Source organism: Zea mays, chromosome 9, assembly GCF_902167145.1.
Source record: "Zea mays cultivar B73 chromosome 9, Zm-B73-REFERENCE-NAM-5.0, whole genome shotgun sequence".
NCBI classification, from domain to species: domain Eukaryota; kingdom Viridiplantae; phylum Streptophyta; class Magnoliopsida; order Poales; family Poaceae; genus Zea; species Zea mays.
The window spans coordinates 8,943,175-8,962,941 of record NC_050104.1 but is presented as its reverse complement, the minus strand read 5'-3'; the positions used below and the strand labels follow the sequence as shown (position 1 = coordinate 8,962,941).

The following is a 19,767-nucleotide window of genomic DNA, read 5'->3' as shown; positions in this document are numbered from 1 at the left end:
CTAGCCCGTCACAAGGCATATGTAATAGTGATGTATCCTAAAAAGGCAATTTACACGGTGAGGCGAAATACAACTTTAGGAGCGCCGTCGCTGTTAGACTTCGCTATCAATCTTATAGCCAAGCTAGAATATTCGTAATTATCATTCAAACATTCGTTATGACAGAGATTAAACTTTAGTTAGGTGGAATCAAACAACCTCTAAAACATATCCCACCTTTTTTTTTCATTACCATTTGCTGACGGAGTAAAACGCAGAGCAAAATGAACAATTGCAGTTCTGCTTCTGCACTTCTCGCAGCAGCGTTACAGGTTGCTTTTGCAGGTTGAAATATTTACAGGGCTTCTGAGTTCTGACGCAGCAACAACGACCCATAAAAAAGTTTGGTTTCTGAGGCAGCAACGACTTAGTGGTCATTAGACTGCTAATAATAGTACTACGACGGAGCATTCCAACATCTGAGGTTCTCTAGGATTCAGATTCCTATAGTAAATAATGACTGTCCTACCGAACGTAAATAGTGACCTGTGAACCCGGACGCCACGCCACGAAGATCAGGAGATCTATCCATGGCACCTGCAGCAGCTCTGCTTCCGCTCGGACCCCACTTGGAGTAAGTAGGTTCAGCGAGTGGCGTCACCGTCTCACCGATACAGCTCCCTGGTCAAGTTACCGTCCAAGCCGCTTCCCAAGCGGCCAAGCCCCCCACCCCTCGTCCCAACAGCCAGAAGGCGCCGTCGCCTGCGGCGACACGCGCACGCAGGCATCCCTCTCGTGAGCGCGCACTGCTACCGTGCCGCAGTGTGGTTACAGCTCGTCGCTCGAGGCGAACTCCGGCGTGCGGAACCCTAGCGCAGGCGTGGAGCTCACCGGCCTCGGCGCCGGCGCCGGTACTAGGATGGCTCCACCCGTTACGCCATGGTGAGGGCCTTGCGGCTCGGTGGCCGCGCGGCCGCCGCAGCGAGGTGGTGCACCTGCCGGCGCGCCGCCGTCGCCCTCTGCGTGGCCAACCTCGTCGCCGCGCTGCTCGTGGCCCGCGCGCTCTACGCTCCCGGCTCCTTCGCATTTGCACCCAAACGTACTCTCTCTCTCTCTCTCTCTCGTCAGCTCACTGTTAGTTCATGTGATTGTTCTGAACAAATTAATCCGCCGATTAAGTTCGTGCCTGTGGCTTTAGGCGGGGAGCTGAAGTATTCCAGGGAGCAGATGAGGTGGGTGGAGGAGTCGATCCGGATTCGCCGCGCAGCTGAGCCCGTCGAGCTCATTGAGGCGGTAATAGCTGTCCTACAGAGCTCTTGTGTCTGGAATTCAATTTGTTCAGGTGTTCCATTGAAGCGGTGATCTGAAGCTTTTGAGACATTGGGTTTTGGCCTCTGGTGCGAGAAGGTGAAGAAGCTGCGCAAGGCATTCACGAGGGAAGAGAAGACACGAAAAGGGCTGCCGCTGGAGCTGAAGCAGAAAGTTTCGCTTGAGATTCTGCAGAGACTGCACGATTTGGGCGAAGGTTCTAATACCACGGAACAACAAGGTTTGTATGTCAGCACCCAGGGCTAACATATGAGTTTGTTTGCGCTTACTTCTTTGTAAGGCGTATTATGTAATAAGCTTGAACTTGTAATGAGATGTTTACTAACCTAAGATAAAATATTTTCCTTCCATTTTTCTAATATATGCCAGAAGCTGTAGAAGCATGGCGTGTTGGGAAGCTCAAGGACATGAGAAGTGCATCTTCTAAGAATTTATCAAATTTTGGCCTCTCCAGTGAAGATTCAAGTACGGGAGCTTACTTGAAGTTGCTATGATGACATGTTTATACTTTTTTTATTTTGTTAACAATTATAATGCCATCTGGTTCGATATTTAGGGATGTTAAAGCGAGCCTTGGAGTTTAACTGGCAAAGGATATTGGAGGACATTGGTCTTTGGATACCTCCCACTATATATCATATCGAACATGATGACAAACCTGAGAATGAACCAGAAGGTTATTTTGTTTACACTGCTTATGTTGCCAGCATTGTTGATTACCATTAATGGTGACCAAATTGTGCAGTAATTTTAAATTGATCCAAGAGACAATTGAAAAATGGTTCTTGATTGATGTTATTGTTGCAGATGAAGAGATAATACCCGGTCCACCTTTGCCCCCTGAATGCAATACTGAACTGCATACTGATTATGGTGGCACGGCTGTTAGATGGGGCTTAACACATCACAAAGAAAGTGCCGCAGATTGCTGTCAAGCCTGTATAGATCAGGCTAAGAGGGCCAGACCAGGAGCCTTAAAGTGTAATATTTGGGTTTACTGTCCGTCTGAGTATGGATGCTACTCGCCAGACAAATATGAACACAAACATCAAGAATGCTGGTTGAAGCAGGTATTTTCTGTCGTCGTCTATGTGTATATTTAAGTACTTAACTAATCTAAGAGACTATACTTAAGTCCAGCTCTCATGCACAGTTGGTGACGTTAGTTCATTATTACCAAATTTGCCTTGTTTCCTGGGATAGTGACTTCCAAATTGTGTTATTTTGCTGCATATATGATACAAGTATTGGTTTATTAACAATGATAGGACATATGAGGTGTAGCAGTAGCTACTGGGCCTCTAACTTGGTTATCATGGTTTTGGGCCGTGGGTAGAGCAGGAAATGCAAGTGCAGTCGGCACAATCCTGGTAGTTTGGCATTGAGTTATGTTTTCTTTTTTATTTGATAAACAGTCTCGTTCCATCACTTAGTTAATAGCTCAATATGTCCACCATATTGTACATGATGGTCTGAAACTATAAAAATGCTATTTTAGTTTTCTTGAATTTATTCTTTCATGACTTAGCATTCATATTTTTTTATTTCCAAGTTTTGACCATGTGGGGAAATCTAAAATATTCAGGTTCTTTCTTTCTTTAAGAAATTCCTTTTAGATACTTAATGGTGAGATGCTGTTCTTGGACTCTTCCTTCCAAACGAAACTTCATTTTTTCCCATCAAATTTCTGGTATTCCATTCATGTATACATTACCAGAATGGATCTTGTTCCACCTGAGAAGTAATTTTGGCTGTATTGGTTTGCATTTCAGGCTGACCACCCTAGATTAAACTTCAAAGACCGGTACCCTGAGCCATACAGAGATTCTCATCCGACTGCCCCTGTTGTTGTGCCATGGATGTCGGGTGTCATTACTGCATGAGCTGCTTGCCCACAGGAGCGCAATGCCAATGTGCAGCTTCCAGACTGAACTCTACATTTTTGTTTTGCAAACTCAGAAAACCATTTTTCATTTTCATTCTTTAGTACTTAGGCTTTAGGTTAGTCTACTTGGTAGCTGAAGTTTAGGCTGCGCTGGGGCCTTTGTCAAACTGTGCCCTAGGGCGTGGCAAACAAACTGATAGGGCATGTTTTGGCAGAGATGTGCTGTAATGTATGTACATCAACCAATCATGCTCGCAGCTATATATTGTACTTCAAACTGAAAACTAACTAACACAGAAGCAATCATGCCCATGGCTATATTCTACCTCAAGCTCGAGAGATACACATACATAGAACCTTTTGTTTTGTGGCATTGTCATCGGAGATGCATCGGTCATGGGAAGAGTCTTCCCATCTTACATTGTTAGTGGCGGTGAACCAAGACCCTTACGTACCACAACAGAATCAGAACCATCGCCGCCGCATGTATTTGCGGGGGTGCCACCACAATCCTCCTCGATGAACTCACCATCCTCTAGTTCACGGGGCGATGAGTGACTAGCAGTGGATTTGCAAGCGTTCGTCGACTCGTTTTTCTGCTGCCGACGCTTCTCTTCTTCAGCAACCTCGTCCATCAACTTGTAGATCTCGACCAGCATCTCCTCTGACATCAGTGGCGGTGGCGTCGTCGTTCTTTCGTTGGCACGTGGAATTAGCGATGGATTTGGATCGGATACGCATGGAAACGAATCCGAATGTTACTATTTACCATATTTTAATTCGAATATAAATACGAATGTGAATACTATCGGATACGAATACAAAACGGATAGTTTGAATTCAGATTTACATTCGGATACTCGCTTGATTTGGAACATAGCATCATAACAAGTATTAATTTGTTTTATCGATGAATTTATAGTTCATAAAAATCATATTACAAATATACATTGTTTAGTTTAAACTTAGTTGAATATCATATTTTTAAATAAATTATTTATACCTCGTATATTTATATTTTGGACTCTAAATATAATAGTTTTGTATATTAAGTATATTTGTAGATTGGACTCTAAAAACTCCAATAATCTAATGTATTCAAAATTAGAATTTTTAATATTAATTAAAATTTATCATTGTATATCACTAGTAATGTAAGATTAACACAATCATTTATTTATGATATAAATATTTTTAACATTTTAAATGGTGTACTTCAGTATTTAGTACATTATTTAAAGTTTAAAATCACTTGTAATTATTAATTAGTAATAAAAGTAAGTTTAAATTGATTTTATTGAATACCTTTTCCTTTCGGTAACGAATAGTATCGGATATTTCACGGTTTTGTCGAATGTTGTCGAATACGAACCTTAAACCGGATAGAGAAAAAACGAATTCGGATATGTCTATTTAACATCCATATTAAAATTGAATACGAATATAGATATCCATATTATCACTTTATCTGAATACGAATACGAATAATTCAGACCTCCAGACATTTGAATCCATCCCTACATGGAATCCGATGGGCCCTCGATATCCGAGTTAAGGGCTCGATGATGTCCGCAGGTGGCATCACCTTCCTTCTCTTGCCGCATGGAGTATGGTCGGTCTCCATCTCCATGGCTTCTGATCGAAAACAGTCGTCCTTGCCACACCGGGCCGGGTGCCGCGTGGCCCTTGTCGACATTCTTGCTTACCGCGAGCTCGGCCTTCCTGAGGACGCCGTGGATCGCCTCCATCTCCTCGCAGAGCCTCTTCCTCACCACCTGGCGCGGATCAGGGGCGGAGATCTCGGCCGGAGCCAAGCCCATCGTCTTCGAGCGGAGTTCGTCGCGCGCCACGGCTCCGCGATAGGCAGGCATCTTCTCGCCGGCGGTTGCTGTCACCTGCGTGTCACACCCGGTTTTAGAAGATAAACCGAATGCGAACCATGTATGTGCCAGGATCAGCAATTCACGTGCACAACAGGTACATAACCGGACATCATCACACGATGTGCTCAAATAATAACATAAAAGAGGGTAATAGTCGATTACATCATGATGTCTGAAACATCCACATAGTCATTAACATATATCAAAGTGCAAAAATGAAACGTACCTAAACACGGCCTTCACAGGCAGCCGACTGGGGGTTTGCCGCTAACCCACGCCTAGAACTCATCGCACTCTTGGAACTCCTGCAAATCCTCCACCACGACTTCATCTTCTCCTGAGAAGTGATTGCAATGTGGACAACCTGGGGGGTTTGGTGTGTAAAGCAAGGGTGAGTACACATCAACATACTCAGCAATTGTCCCGTATGGCCGTAGTGGACTAGCTTTATGTGGGGTTAAGATCAGGCAGTTGCTTTTAGTTGGTCAGGTAATTATTACTAGTAGAGAGCCAGATTTTAGCATTAACCCAAGTTGTTAACCCAAAAGTACTCTTTCCAAACGGAAAGAATACCAGAAATCATAATCATAATTAAAACCATCATTATACTCATCATCACCTGTAAACAAAATATCTCTGATCAATGTGTCTCTAATCAATGGAGCTCCCAAGGCCACTCATAACCGCGAGCACGACTGATATATCAGGTTCATAACACTCTGCAGAGGTTGCACACTTTACCCACGAGCCATGATTCCCTTTTGCCTTGGGGCGATCAAACTCTTAAACACTACCAAGGTAAATAGGCGAGATTTCACTATGTAGCCTTTACAAAGATTCCCTAGGCTGTAGCCACCCGTTAGGTTTCCTAAATGTACCGCACCCCTCCCAAGGGGCAAAGCGAACTACACATCAGTTCCTCAAATTATTCAGCTAAGGGCGTCCCATACCACCCTCATGGTTGTATTGTTTTCCCGGTTGGTCATCCAATGAACTAGTCCTTACGAAGAGGCACTCGAGAAACCTCTCGAGTCCCCTTAAATGTCACAAAGCCATCATCATAATCAAAAGGGGAAAACAACGTATCATAAATAATCTCATCGTGTTCATTGATTAGGGTGAAGCGCTAACATAGAGCTAAACCAAAATGATCCAACGCACCTAGGTAAACAAGGACATGATAAACAAAGCTAGTCAATCCTTAGGTATAAATTGTGTAAATGCGGGGAGTGAATTATGAAATGAATAAGAAATAGATGGGTCAAAGGACACTTGTCTTCACCAACCAGCTGCTGCTCAGGGCCTTCACCTGCAACTCATTCGGACTCTACCAACGGACTGTTATATATACGAGTTCAAACATACATTCCACAAACTTAATATAAAAAGAAACAATACACCACACGGTAGAATGCAACAAATAAGCAGACGCTTGGCGCAGGGCTCGTATCTACGACTATGCGAGATAGCGAGAAAGAGAAAAATAACGGTCGAGGCTACGGTCGAAAGGCGATTTCGTTAAGCAGCTATGGATTAAAATGCTTATCCAAACGTAACCATATTAATTTAACAATCGCGCTATGCAAGAAATAAAGTTATGCTACGCGCTTAATTATTATAAACAACTCAATATAAATTTAAAAGGATTGTCACGCGGCAAAGCGCAGGAAGGCACACACGGACTAAACTGAAAATTGGGACAGGTTGTTGAGCAACGAGACGCGCGACAACTCGCACGAATTAAGCTGAAATTAAAATGAATCGTCGGCGACGAAGTGCGCAACGAAACACTTGAATTAAATCTGAAAATTACGTGAAGCGTCGTGCGACGAAGCGCACGACGACATACGCTATTTAAACTGAATTTAAAACAAAACGTCGTGTGACGCAACACATTGAATAATCTGAAATTAAAATGAATCATCGTGCGACGAAGTGCGCGACACAACACACTAATAAATCTGAATTTAAAATGGATTGTTGCGCGATAAAGCGCGCGACACAACACATGAATTAAACTAAATTTAAGCTGAATTTAAACGCTACGCATGCTAGGGCTGCGCGCACGGGAATGGGACTGCGCGCACGGGGATGCGCTGCGCGCGCCTAGGGCCGTGCCAGGCGAGCCGCGCCGGGGCAGGGATGGGGGCGCGGTGCGAGAGAAGCCACGTGGGGGCGCGCGCGAGGGAGTCGGGCAGAGGCGGGTAGGGGGTAGCGTGTCGGCGGGGAGGGGCCGGCCGAGGGCAGTGGGCAGGGGTCGCGCGGGGTGCGGTGGGCGACCAAGTGCCACGCGCGTGCCGAGGAAGAACCGACCAGGGGGCGCGCAGGGGAGGGAGGAAGGAGGGAGAGGAGAGGGGAAGTGGGGGGCTCACCTCGGGGCTCGACGATCGGCGACAACCACTCACTGGAATCCCACCTAGGGCAAGGGAGATTAAAGTGAGGTGGAAGAGAGGGAGAGGGAAGTTGTTGCGTGGGAAAAGAAAATGAGAGAGGGAGGGGTTGGGGGCACCGCGCAGGGGGGGAGGGCGCCAGGGGCCCCGCCAGGGGCCGGGCCAGAAACCCACTACACGCACCCGCTTACTTCTAATCGAATCTAAATCGCGAACCGAAAAGCAAAACGATACGAACGCGCGATTAGACACAACATCAGACAAAAGAAATATACTTCGGCATGATGCAACACCCATGTCAAGTTAGGTTTTTGTTTACACGCGATACGAACACCGGTCTCTATACTGCTTTGAAATTGGGAAAAAGAGCGAAACATGAAGAGAAAAGAGAGTAACACCTGAATTTGGTGAGTATAGGAGACGAAAATTTATACCCTCAAATTCAGGGTGTTACAAACCTATCCCCCTTAAAAGAATCTCGCCCTCGAGATTCAAAGTTGGCCAGCAAAGAGTTCGTGATATTTGGCCATCAGATCATCTTCGCGCTCCCAAGTTGCTCCTTCCTCAGAGTATTGACCCCACCTAACTTTGCACATTCTGATAGTGGTCCTCCGGGTGACCCTGTCTGCAGTCTCCAGAATCTGTGTTGGTTTCTCTATGTAGGTCAAGTCTTCTTGGACTTCCAGACCTTCCACTGGCAACTGCTCCTCTAGCACACACAGACACTTCTTAAAATGAGACACATAAAAGACATCTTGCACTACTGACAAACCTTCTGGCAAACTGAGCTGATAGGCCACTTCTCCACGCTTCACGAGAATCTGATACGGACCAACATATCGGGGTGCTAGCTTGCCCTTGACTCCGAACCTTCTGACTCCTCTGATAGGCGATACCTTCAGGAAGACAAAATCTCCCATTTCAAACTCAGCTCTCTCCTTCTTGTGTCTGCATAACTTCGTTGCCTTGATTGCACTATCTTCAGATTCTCCCGAACCATCTTGATGTTCTCTTCGGCTTCAGATTCTCCCAAACACTTGCTTTTCTCCAGGCTGTTCCCAATGCAACAGAGTTCTGCAACTCCTCCCATAAAGCGCCTGAAACGGTGACATCTTCAAACTAGCCTGATAACTGTTGTTATAGGAGAATTCTGCATAAGGTGATCTCTTGTCTCATTCGAACTGATCTTGCAACGTTCAGGCTTTCAACATATCTTCTAGGATTTGTTTAGTTAATTCAGTATGATCATCTGTCTGCGAGTGATAAGCTGAACTAAAATTCAAATGTGTGCCCAGAGTTTCATGCAACTGCTGCCAGAAATGAGAGGTGAACTAAAGCACCCCAGATCCTCTGGGACTCAAATGTGATACAATTACTAGTCCCAGGAGGCTAGTAAACACATTTATACATCAGATGATTACAGATCTGCTTAAACGAGACAAACCTATAAAGGTGGTGAACAACTTTAAGAGTTGGTCCACGACTTAGGACATATCATCAGAGTGGGGCTGAAGCAGCCTGATATACGCAGCGAAGCAAATCAGCGGTCCGACAGCCACAGACAAGGTTGGGAACAGTCGTAACTCTTACCCGATCTCCTTTTTTTGAAAAACAACAAATAAGCAAGGGTGAGTACAAACGTACTCAGCAGCCCACCTTCACCCGCGGAATGGGGAAATCAGATATAATGCATGGAATATGTGGAGCTCAGGATATTTTGCAGAAACAGCAATATTTTATGCAGGGTTGTTTTGTAAACATTTTGTATTTTTCAAAGCGCATCCTCTCCCAAAGGAGCAGGAAGTTTTTCAATATAGAACAAAATCCCCTGGACTAAACCATCCAGGTATCTCAGCAGCTTCCCACTGGTTTTCATTTTCAACAACAGCCACTGGACTTCCCGTCCACCATAGCTCACGGCTCAACCGTCGGACCTTTTAAAAATCACTTTTCTCAAAAACACCCTTTTTTAAAAAAACAAAACACTAATTGTCATACCACACCAGACTCGTCCATACCAGTGGACACGGACTATTCGAATAGGTTTGAACTCTGCGCAGAGGTGTACACTTTACCCACTAGTCCGGCTCTGCGATCTCATAGCTAGTGAGACCCGAATCCGAATCTCTTTCTTTCCTCGCACGTCCCTACCTTAACGGTTATACCAGAAGGAGTCAGGCCACCGCCATGCCCAAACCGGACAAAATATTCCCCCTCCTTATCCTCCCGGTGCTCCCCAGCCTTCATAACCCTAGGTTTGAACCGTACGAGTTCAGATTGAGTGACTGCCCATACAGTCTCGAGTGGTTGTACTTGTCATGAGTACTGGTAGTGAAGGATGACAAACCGGTCCTTATATGAGGGGACAATCCTTCTGCTCACGCCTAAACCAGCTGAGCCATCACCTTAGGCCCTCCCCTAAACCAGGGAGTCCCTGATCATCCCTACTCAAAGGTGATAAGGGTGAAAACCCTTCATCATACACATTTTGAAAAACATTTTCTTTTGAAAACTCACACCTTTTCTCAAATCATTTGTAACAAATATATCAAGGATTGATTGCGGCAAGCGGCTGTGTGGCCATAATAACTTGTCTCAAAATCATATCATGCATAAAATAACAGGCTGAGGGTTGTGGTTGAAAAATCATATGTAATTTATGCATCAAAGGGATCCAGTGAGCTTGCCGTGCTTATCCGGCGAAGGAGGAAGGGGAGCTCGCGGAACTGGCTTCTAGCTCCACTTCCTGGCATAGACTTGCAGATCTGGCCTCCACGAGACGGCACGAACGCTCCGATAACTATGCAATATGAACAAGCAAACATACAAACAATCAAGTATACCAACAAATATTTAGTATAGTGGTCAGAATGGTGATATATGGATGGGTAGAGTCTTGAGCAGAATCTGTGTTATGTGGTGTTGAGATACTACTGGTGGTGGAGCGGAGGTGCTTACCAGGAGGGTGGACTGGAGGCGAAGCGACACTATGCGTGTAGCCGGCAGAGCGGAGTAACTGAGTGGGTGGGGTGTTTGCCTTGGCCGAAGGTGTTGAGTGTGTGTGGAGAGGGACATGGTAGCTAGGTGTATTTATAGCTGGGTGTATGTGTTGTAGCACAGTGAAGTTCACTGTTGGTGAGAATAGTGACGAATGAATCGTCTGACTTGGTATGAACAAGAGAGTTATAGGCAGAATATGGGACAAGTGTATTTTGGGAGTTTTCTGGAATATGAACCATGCTTAAGGGATGACATGGTTGGATAGGGAATAGTTTGATAAGAATTTAGAAACAAGAATTATTGGAATCGGAGTTTGGAAGCCTGGTTCGAAGGAATCTCAAAGTTAAGCGTGCTCAACTTAGAGAAACCTGGGATGGGTGACCAGATGGGAAGTTCCCTACTGGAAGGAAAATCACAGCCACCGGAGTTCATATGACTGGAATCTGGGTCTGGCTGGTCTTAGGTGGACTGGACAACATGATCGATGAGTAGTTGTAACATCCCAAAAATCTCAACCAAGGTTTGAAACCCTAACCTCCTAACCCCCCCTTATTTTATTTTCTCCCTTAACTCTACCCTTAGAACACCTCATCATGTGCATACACTTGAAATAATTAGAGCACCTCACATAGACTATATTTATCACTCAAGATCATTTAGAGAATTTTTGATTCAAAGGAAAAAAGAAACAAGAAGAAACAAAAATAGAAAAAAGAAAAGAAAGGAATTAGAAATCAGAAAAAGAAAAGAAAAGGAGAAACCCCCCCTCGGCTGGGCCGAATCCGGCCCAACCAGCTCCGCACGCCCGCGCTTTCCTCCCCCTCTCCTCGGCCCAGGAGGCCCAGCTCCGCGCGCCGCGCGCCTCGCTGATAGCCTGGCCCCGCCGTCAGCGACTCGCCTCCCTCCCTCTCGTGCCGCTCCCTCTCCCTGGCAGCTCGGGCCCACCTGTCAGCTTCGTCGTTCTCGCCCATGCCTCACCGGCGCGTCCGCCGCCGAGCCCCTCTCGCCCCGTCGCCTCGCCATTAAGGCTCGCCCAACCTCAGCGACCACCCCGCCACTGTACCCGAGCCGTCTCCATCGACGTTAGCGCCATTCCTGCCATCATGGCGAGCTCGTCGGTGCTCGCCGTCCCCTCCATCCCTCTCCCTCCCCCGGGCGCCTATAAAAGGACCCGCCCGAGCCCCGTCTTCACCACACCAGCTTCGGCCATCTCCTTCGCCTTCCCCCGAGCCAATCGAGCTAGTGCCGCCGTGCTTCCCCCGTCGCTCCGGTGAGCTCCTTTCCCCCTTTCTAGTGATCCTCGGTCCAATTAAACCGTGCTCGAAGCTCCGCCACACTCTCACGGTCACAAGGCACCACTTTTCCCCTCCTATTGTGCCTGGCAACCGCACTGGCGGCATCACCGCCGCGGACGTCCGCCACCACGCCGCGGACCGGCCGCCATAGGCCCCCGCAGGTCAAATTGGCCCCACCCCTGTGAACACCAGACCCCGCCCGTGCCTCGCCACCGCCTCCCCGCCGCAGAACCGGAACCATGGCGGAGAACCGCCGCGGATTCCACCGCCGGCCGAACTCCGGTCGACTTCCCCCTCCCCGTCGTCGTTCAAACGCCGTCAGCCCCCTTCCCTCTCCCTGGCATGTGGGCCCGCGCCACAGCGCCGTTCCCCGCCGTCTCCCCCGCTGGTGGGCCGAGTGGGCCGCCTGCCCGCGCGGCTGCGCGCGCGCTCGCGCCCGGCTGGGCCAAAATCCCCCCCGGCCCAGCTAACTAGAAATCCTTTCTCCTTTTTCTTTTCCCATTTCTTTTTCCCATTTTCATATATATACTTATATGCTGATATTTTATGCACCAAAAATAGTCTAAATAAATTATAGGGCACAAAAATAATAAGGTATAAGAATTGGCACACCCCACTAAAGTCACCATGATTGATGTATTGTTATTATCTGTGTTTGATTAGCGGAAGAGGGACCCGATCCTCCGGAATTTATAGCTCCGGAAGAAGGGCAAGAACCCGACCCCTCCGAGATAAACCTCTTGTGCCAGGAAAGCTTCGACGAAGGCAAGTCCATCCTTCCCTTGATGCATTATTTACCTATTTCTCTCTACCACTGCCTAAGCCTAGAATATGGGATGGGAATCGAATTGCATGGTGAGCATGAGAGAGCCTGCATTAACAATCACCTTTGATTACAAGATATGGGATAAGTAAAAGGGTGCAAGTAATATGTTTTTCCAAAAAGTGTGCGATGAAGGGTATTCACCCTCATCACCTGGTGAGTAGGATGATCAGGGACTCCCTGGTTTAGGGGAGGGCCTAAGGCGATGGCTCAGCTGGTTTAGGCGTGAGCAGAAGGATTGTCCTCTCGTATAAGGACCGGTTTGTCATCTTTCATTACCTGTACTCATAAAAAGTACAACCACTCGAGGCTGTGTGGGCAGCCACTCGATCTGAACTCGTACGATCCAACCCCAGGGTTATGAAGGCTGGGGAGCACCGGGAGGATAAGGAGGGGGAATGATTTGTCCAGTTTGGACATGGCGGTGGCCTGACTCCTTCCGGTATAACCGTTAAGGTTAGGACGTGCAAGGAAGGAAAGAGTTTCGGGTTCGGATCTCATTGGCCATGAGATCGCAGAGCCGGACTAGTGGGTAAAGTGTACCCCTCTGCTCAGAGTCTAAACCTATTCGAATAGTCCGTGTCCACTGGTATGGACGAGTCTGGTATGGTATGACAATTAGTGTTTCTACTACAACCGGGAACAGGGAAATGTGTGTGTGTTTCTGAAAGAAAGTAGTGCCACGGGAGCGGGAAGCTCAGTGGTGGTCAAGCAAGTGTCATTTCTATTGTCTTGGGAAAACCATAAACAACGAATACTGCCTTTCTCTGAAAAAGTATGAGTGACTTCAACTCCACCATATGAAGCATGTACAATATAGGTCACTTTCTCTTTACGGGAGCCGGGTGGGCTTGCGGAATACCTAGTGTATTCACCTAGATTTATTTATGTTTTTTAGCAGCTGAAGACTTCTTTTCTGCTATGCTTGATTGAAGGGGGCTGTGTCTTCACCCAGTTATGCCTGTGGCCTGGGCTAATTTATTTTCCACTGTGCTTTATGAATTTCGGCTCACTCTCGAGCTTGTATTCCCCGGTATTGTAATAACCTTACTCAGACTCTGTAACTATTTGAAGTAATGAATGTGGTTACTAGCCTCCTGGGACTAGTAATTGTATCACATTTGAGTCCCAAAGGATCGGGATGCTTCAGTAGTCGAAATTTAAGGTGATCGGATGATCGATGAATAGTAACAATGAATAGTAATAATGATGAATAGTAACGATGAATAGTGATGGTGAATAGTAATGGTGGATAGTAATGGTAAATAGTGATGTGAATAGTTCATATGAACGAACGATGAACGATGAATAGGAACTATGAACGAACGGACGAACGATCGAATGATCGGACGAACGAATGAACGAACGATCGAATGATCCGACGAACGAACGAACGATCGAATAATCGGACGAACGAACAATCGGAATTTCGGCAACATAACGGTAGGACAAAGATTATCTGGACGAATGATGAATAGGGACTATGAATGAACGATGAATAGGAACTATGAACGAACGATGAACGATCGAATGATCGAACGAATGAACGATCAGAATTTCGGCAGCATAACGACTGAACAAAGATTATTTGGACGAACGATCGAACGATCGGACGAACGTATGAACGATCGGATGAACAAACGAACAAACTAAGAACAGGTGGACGAACGATCGAAGAACGACCGAACGATCCTTGTGCTAGTGTGTGCTTGTGTGGGAAGTGGAGTGGGCGTGTGTGGGGGGGAGAGAGTTGCCATGAAATGGCTTGGGGTGGGATGAGAGGAGGCCCTTGCCCCTCTATTTATAGCCATGGTGGGGGGATTAGGGGGAGGGATGAGAGGATTAGTAGGAGGATGAGAGGATTAGTGGGAGATTAGCATGAATTTGTCTTATATGAGTGTAGTTAGCTTGTAGAGCTCAACGTATGACACCGGAGGCATACACATACGTATGAGCATGAAGAAAGTTATGAAGAAAATATTTGTAGGGACTTGAAAAATGATTCTGAAGGTATTTCTTAGAAAGAAAAATACTTGGAGAATTATCGGTGGAATATTTGGGCAGTATTTCTAGAAAGAATCAGAGGGGATCACTGGGGAAATATCCGGGCAGCATTTCTGGAAAGAATTTGAAGGGGATCACTGGAGAAACAGTTGTAGGATATTTTGAGGAGGATTTTGGAGAGAATATAGACCACTATATTTTATTTGTTGATATCAACTCGCAAACAAACATTTTGAAACAAAATTTGAAATTCATTTTGAATTTAGAGCGAGTTTGAGAAAATTTCAGGATTTGAATTTTTGGGATGCTACATATGTTCCTCTGTCTAACACTATCTTCTTTGGCACACCATGAAGACAAATGACCCGAGACATGTACAGCTCTGCCAACACTGCACTGTTGTAGCTAGTCTTGACAGGTATGAAGTGGGCTAAGTTGGTCAAGTGGTCCACCACTACCCAAATGGAATCGTAACCGCCTCGAGTGCGGGGCAATCCGACTATGAAGTCCATCTCGATTTCATCCCATTCCCATTGAGGAATCTGCAGCGGCTGCAACAAACTTGTGGGCCTCTGATGCTCTGCTTTGATTCTCTGACAACTGTCGCATATAGCCACATGCTCTGCGATCTCCCTTCTCATTCCGTACCACCAGAATTTCTTTTTCAGATCCCGATACATCTTCTCGCTTTCAGGATGTATGGAATAAGCTGTCTCATGAGCTTCCTTGAGGATCAACTCCTGAATGGATTGAACATTGGGAACACACAAGCGGTCCTTGAACCATACCACACCTTCTGCATCCTCCCGAAAATCTTTGCCTCTTACTTCTAGAATCAGCTGTCGGATTTCATTGATCTTCTCATCATTCTTCTGCGCTTATTTGATTTCCCGCTCTAAGGTGGGTTCTAACTCAACTATTACTCCTCGCGTGTTGTTCAAAAATCCGAGACTCAACCTGTCAAATTCTTTGTCCAACTCATGAGGCATCGGGTGAGCGGCCATCATATTGACTTGACTTTTCCTGCTTAAAGCATCTGCTACCACGTTCGCTTTGCCTGGATGGTAGTGAATTTCCAATTCATAATCTTTGATCAGCTCTAACCATCTTCGCTGCCTCATATTCAGCTCCGACTGGGTGAATATGTACTTTAGACTGTATAAACATCACACTTCTGCCCGTATAGATAATGCCTCCATGTCTTCAGTGCATGAACCACTACTGCTAACTCTAGGTCAGGGATTGGAAAATTCTTCTCATGAACCTTCATCTATCGGGACAAGTAAGCCACCACTCTTCCCTCTTGCATCAATACACATCCCAAGCCAGTGTAGCAAGCGTCGCAATACACCGAGAAGGGCTTGTGCACATCAGGCAAGACTAAGATAGGCGCTGTAGTCAACTTCTCTTTCAGCGCTTCAAAGGCCTCTTGGCACTTCTGGGTCCACTTGAACTCAACTTTGTTTGCTAGCAAAGCTATCATCGGTCTCGCAATCTTCGAAAATCCTTCAATGAATCACCGATAATATCCGACCATTCCAATGAAGCTCTTGATTTCTCGAGCATTTGTTGGCGCCTTCCAGTTCAGAATGTCTACCGCTTTCTTCGAATCCACGGCTAGTCCATCTTTGTTTATAATGTGACCCAAGAACAGGACTTCATCAATTCAGAACTCGCACTTGCTCAACTTGGCATATAGCTGGTGCTCTTGCAATCTCTGCAATACCACCTTTAGATGATCCACATGCTCCTCCTCACTTTGAAAATATATGAGAATGTCATCGATGAATACCACCACAAACTTGTCAAGATAATCCATGAACACACTGTTCATCAGATTCATGAAGAAGGCTGGCACATTCGTCAGGCCAAAAGACATAACAGTGTACTCATACAGCCCATACTTGGTAATAAATGTTGTCTTCGGGATGTCCCAAGGTCAGATCCTGAGCTGATGGTAACCTGACCTTAGATCTATCTTTGAAAACACGTTGGATCCTCTCAGCTGGTCGAACAAGTCTTCTATTCTAGACAAGGGGTACTTGTTCTTGATTGTGACTTCATTCAGAGCTCGATAATCAATGCACATCCTCCTAGTGCCATCTTTCCTCTCCACGAACAGGATAGGGGCGACCCAAGGAGAGGTACTCGGTCCGATGTAACCTTTCTCTGACAGCTCATCTATTCGCTTCTTGATCTCAACCAACTCTGGTCTAGATACCTTATAGGTTCTTTTAGAAATGGGGGCGGTGTCGGGAATAAGCTCTATGGCAAACTTAACTTTCCTCTCAGGTGGCATACCTGGTAAATCTTTAGAGAACACATCCGGAAACTCTGACACAACCTTGATAGTATCGAGTGGATCGGCCTCTTTGCTATCAATAGCCATCTGGTGATAACTTCCTTTCCTTGGCTCGGGTGAGACTAGCTCAGTCACCACTTCTTCTCCTAGTGGGGACACCAATTTCACTATCCTCTTATCACAGCTGATAACTGTCTGGTACCTATCTAGCCAATTTATCCCTAGGATAACATCTATTCCCTAAGTACCCATCACTATGAGGTTAGCGGAAAACTCTATCCCCCTATTTCCACACGTACATTCAAGCATACACTATCGGCTCGGACTTTTGCACCTGTTGAGTCAATTTGGGTTGGTGTTGACATGGTGGTTATTGGAAGATTATGTGCTTCTACCCATGATGCAGTAATAAATGGATGCGTTGCTCCAGTATCAAATAACACTTCTGCAAGATGAGATTCGACTGGAAACATACCTACTATCATGCCTAGCGTTTCCTGGATTGCTTCAGCCTCCAAATGGTTCAGTCTTTCATGGTTGTAACGTGTCTGGACGCGACTCCCTGCTCCTAACTGAGACACATTCTGCTTTGCTGGGGCACTAGGGCCTGGTTGCTGCTGAACTACCTTCTTTGGACAGTGCATCGCCCAATGGACTTGCTCTCCACAATGGAAGTATGCTCTGCCTCCTCCTTACACTGGGGCTGCTTGACTGCTCTGGTTGGTTGCTAGGGCAGGAAGACGAGGTGCCTACTGATTCTGCCTTTGGAACTGACTTCCTCCTCGTTGGCTGTTCTGGCGATACTGCTGCTAATGCTGATGGTACTGCCTCTGAACCTACTGCTGAGGCGGATGCTGATTCTGCTTGAACTGCTGAGGTGGGTTGCCTGAGAAACGGGGCGATTGTTGCTTCCAGGATGGGGTCCACCAATCATGCGCTTGCGAACCTCCATCTTCTTGCGCTTCTTCTCTGTCATGATTGCTCTATCAATCCGGTGCTGAAATGTGGGGAAGATATGTGTCGGTACCCTGAATCAGGGGTACCCTCTTCTATAGTATGAAGACGCTGTACACGTACGACGCCTCCAGGCCACACGGAGAACGGCACCCGACCACACCGCATGGGCAGGTCTAAGGGCACCGCGTGGGAAGGAAAGATAATACATCCCAGGATGCATCATTGGGTTCGGACCTCCACAGAGGGACATCAGACCCCTGTACGTACAAGTCTGGAGCTCCCAAGAAGGCATGCCGGATCCCACGGGTGGGCCCCAGGTCCCTCCGAGTAAGGTCCGGGCCTTACCAAGGTCCTGGGACGGGGAGGACCCTGGCATGAGTAAGGGTCCGGTTTTGACACGTGTCCAGGCCTTGCCCTACGCTCCCCACTCACGCGAAAACCAGCTGTTGCTGCGTGGCTTGTGGCCCGTGACATAAGCCAACGGGCCGAGCCTGATGTAAGGCCCCTAAAACCGTGCAGCCTCTGCATTTATTGCAGAGAGGACGCGCCGCCTGCCACCACGCTGAGGGGCGACATGCCCTCTCAGCATTTAATGCGTCCTGTCCACTCCGCTGGCAGACGGCGTCAGGGTCATCCAGCAGACGATGCGCCTGTCCAGTTTGTTGTCAAATAGTGCGCCTGTGCCGTGTGGCGCACTGTGCTCGTCATCCCTTCTACAAGAAGCTTCCCCAACACGCTGAGGATATGTAGATCTCGGATGTCAGGGCACAAGAAGATTGCCCCAGCAGCGAACATTTGTAGCTCCAAGTGCTATATTCATTATGTCCCTGGGCCCACATGTCGGGGCTCAATACCTTAGTGCATGCCCCCCTTCAGCTATAAAAGGGGAGGCATGCGGCGTTACAAGACAGATCCAATCTTAGGCTCACTCAGACGCTCACAAGTTCATACAAGCTCTCAAGCAATACATCACATAGTGGAGTAGGGTGTTACGCTCCGGCGGCCCGAACCACTCTAAATCCTTGTGTGTTCTTATGTTTCTTCCCATTTTCCAACTAACAAGCAAAACACTTAGGCCCCTCCTCATCTTAGGATTTAGGGCGGGTGCACTCTGCCACCCGGCCGAAGATTTCCTCTCCGACATTTGGCGTGCCAGGTAGGGGGCTAGGCATTAGGTTTTTGCTTGTTCCCTTGCTCAAGCATGATGCTGCAAATCATAGAGCACCCTGCCGAGACTTCGGTAGATTTCATGGTGGAGGGAGAGGCTGCTTCCTCCACCCCACAGGTTCCCAACCGTCCTGTGCCAGGCACTGCTGCTGTGCACGGCGCACGGCAGCACACGGCTGCACATACGTCCTGAACTCCAATGAGGGTGACCTCAGGAGCATTGTCAGCAGCCAGGGAGTTGTTGCGACACCCTCCAAGCTCCACGACCTCACCAGGGGCCATGAAGCAATGGCAGGACGACATCGTCCGACTACTCGGTATGGCGCATTCTACCTCGACTAGGTCAAGGACACGGTCATCCCGGCGCCAATACGAGGCATCGGCGTCTGTGCGCTCGCCCTCAGTAAGGGGCGCTCAGACCAACGACCTCCAGACAGAACTCGACCGCAGGCATGCGGGAGAGGATGCCCGGGTCTCCTTGGAAAGGGCACGTGAGCGCCACAAAAACATCGGTGGTCGCAACCTCGATCAAGACATTGTTGCGGTTGCACCGCAGACACCAATGGGTACCCGGTCTCAAACGGGTGTCCCCTTGGCCGGCGTGGGCTGCGCCGCTCTCGCGGATCATCTTCACGCGGCGTCATGGCCACCTAAGTTCCGGCCGCACCTGCCAGAAAAGTACGATGGAACGTCGAACCCGTCGGAGTTGCTGCAGGTGTACGTCACCGCCATCACAATAGCAGGTGGAAACAC

General features: G+C 47.3%; 1 protein-coding gene across 2 annotated transcripts; it reads left to right on the top strand.

Moving 5' to 3' along the window:
* Window positions 1–684: 684 nt before the first annotated feature.
* On the top strand, window positions 685–3,524 carry LOC100217112 (uncharacterized). 2 transcript variants are annotated; one of them, XM_035962096.1, is made up of 7 exons: window positions 685–1,078; window positions 1,159–1,272; window positions 1,387–1,528; window positions 1,678–1,773; window positions 1,865–1,984; window positions 2,116–2,378; window positions 3,081–3,524. In XM_035962096.1, the coding sequence occupies exons 2-7, from the start codon at window positions 1,207–1,209 to the stop codon at window positions 3,189–3,191; spliced, it is 798 nt and encodes a 265-aa protein (XP_035817989.1). In that variant the 5' UTR covers window positions 685–1,078; window positions 1,159–1,206; the 3' UTR covers window positions 3,192–3,524. The 2 variants fall into 2 exon arrangements, with proteins under 2 accessions (XP_035817989.1, NP_001337633.1); NM_001350704.1 differs by having other exon boundaries at window positions 720–1,078; window positions 1,178–1,272; window positions 3,081–3,510.
* Window positions 3,525–19,767: the final 16,243 nt, after the last annotated feature.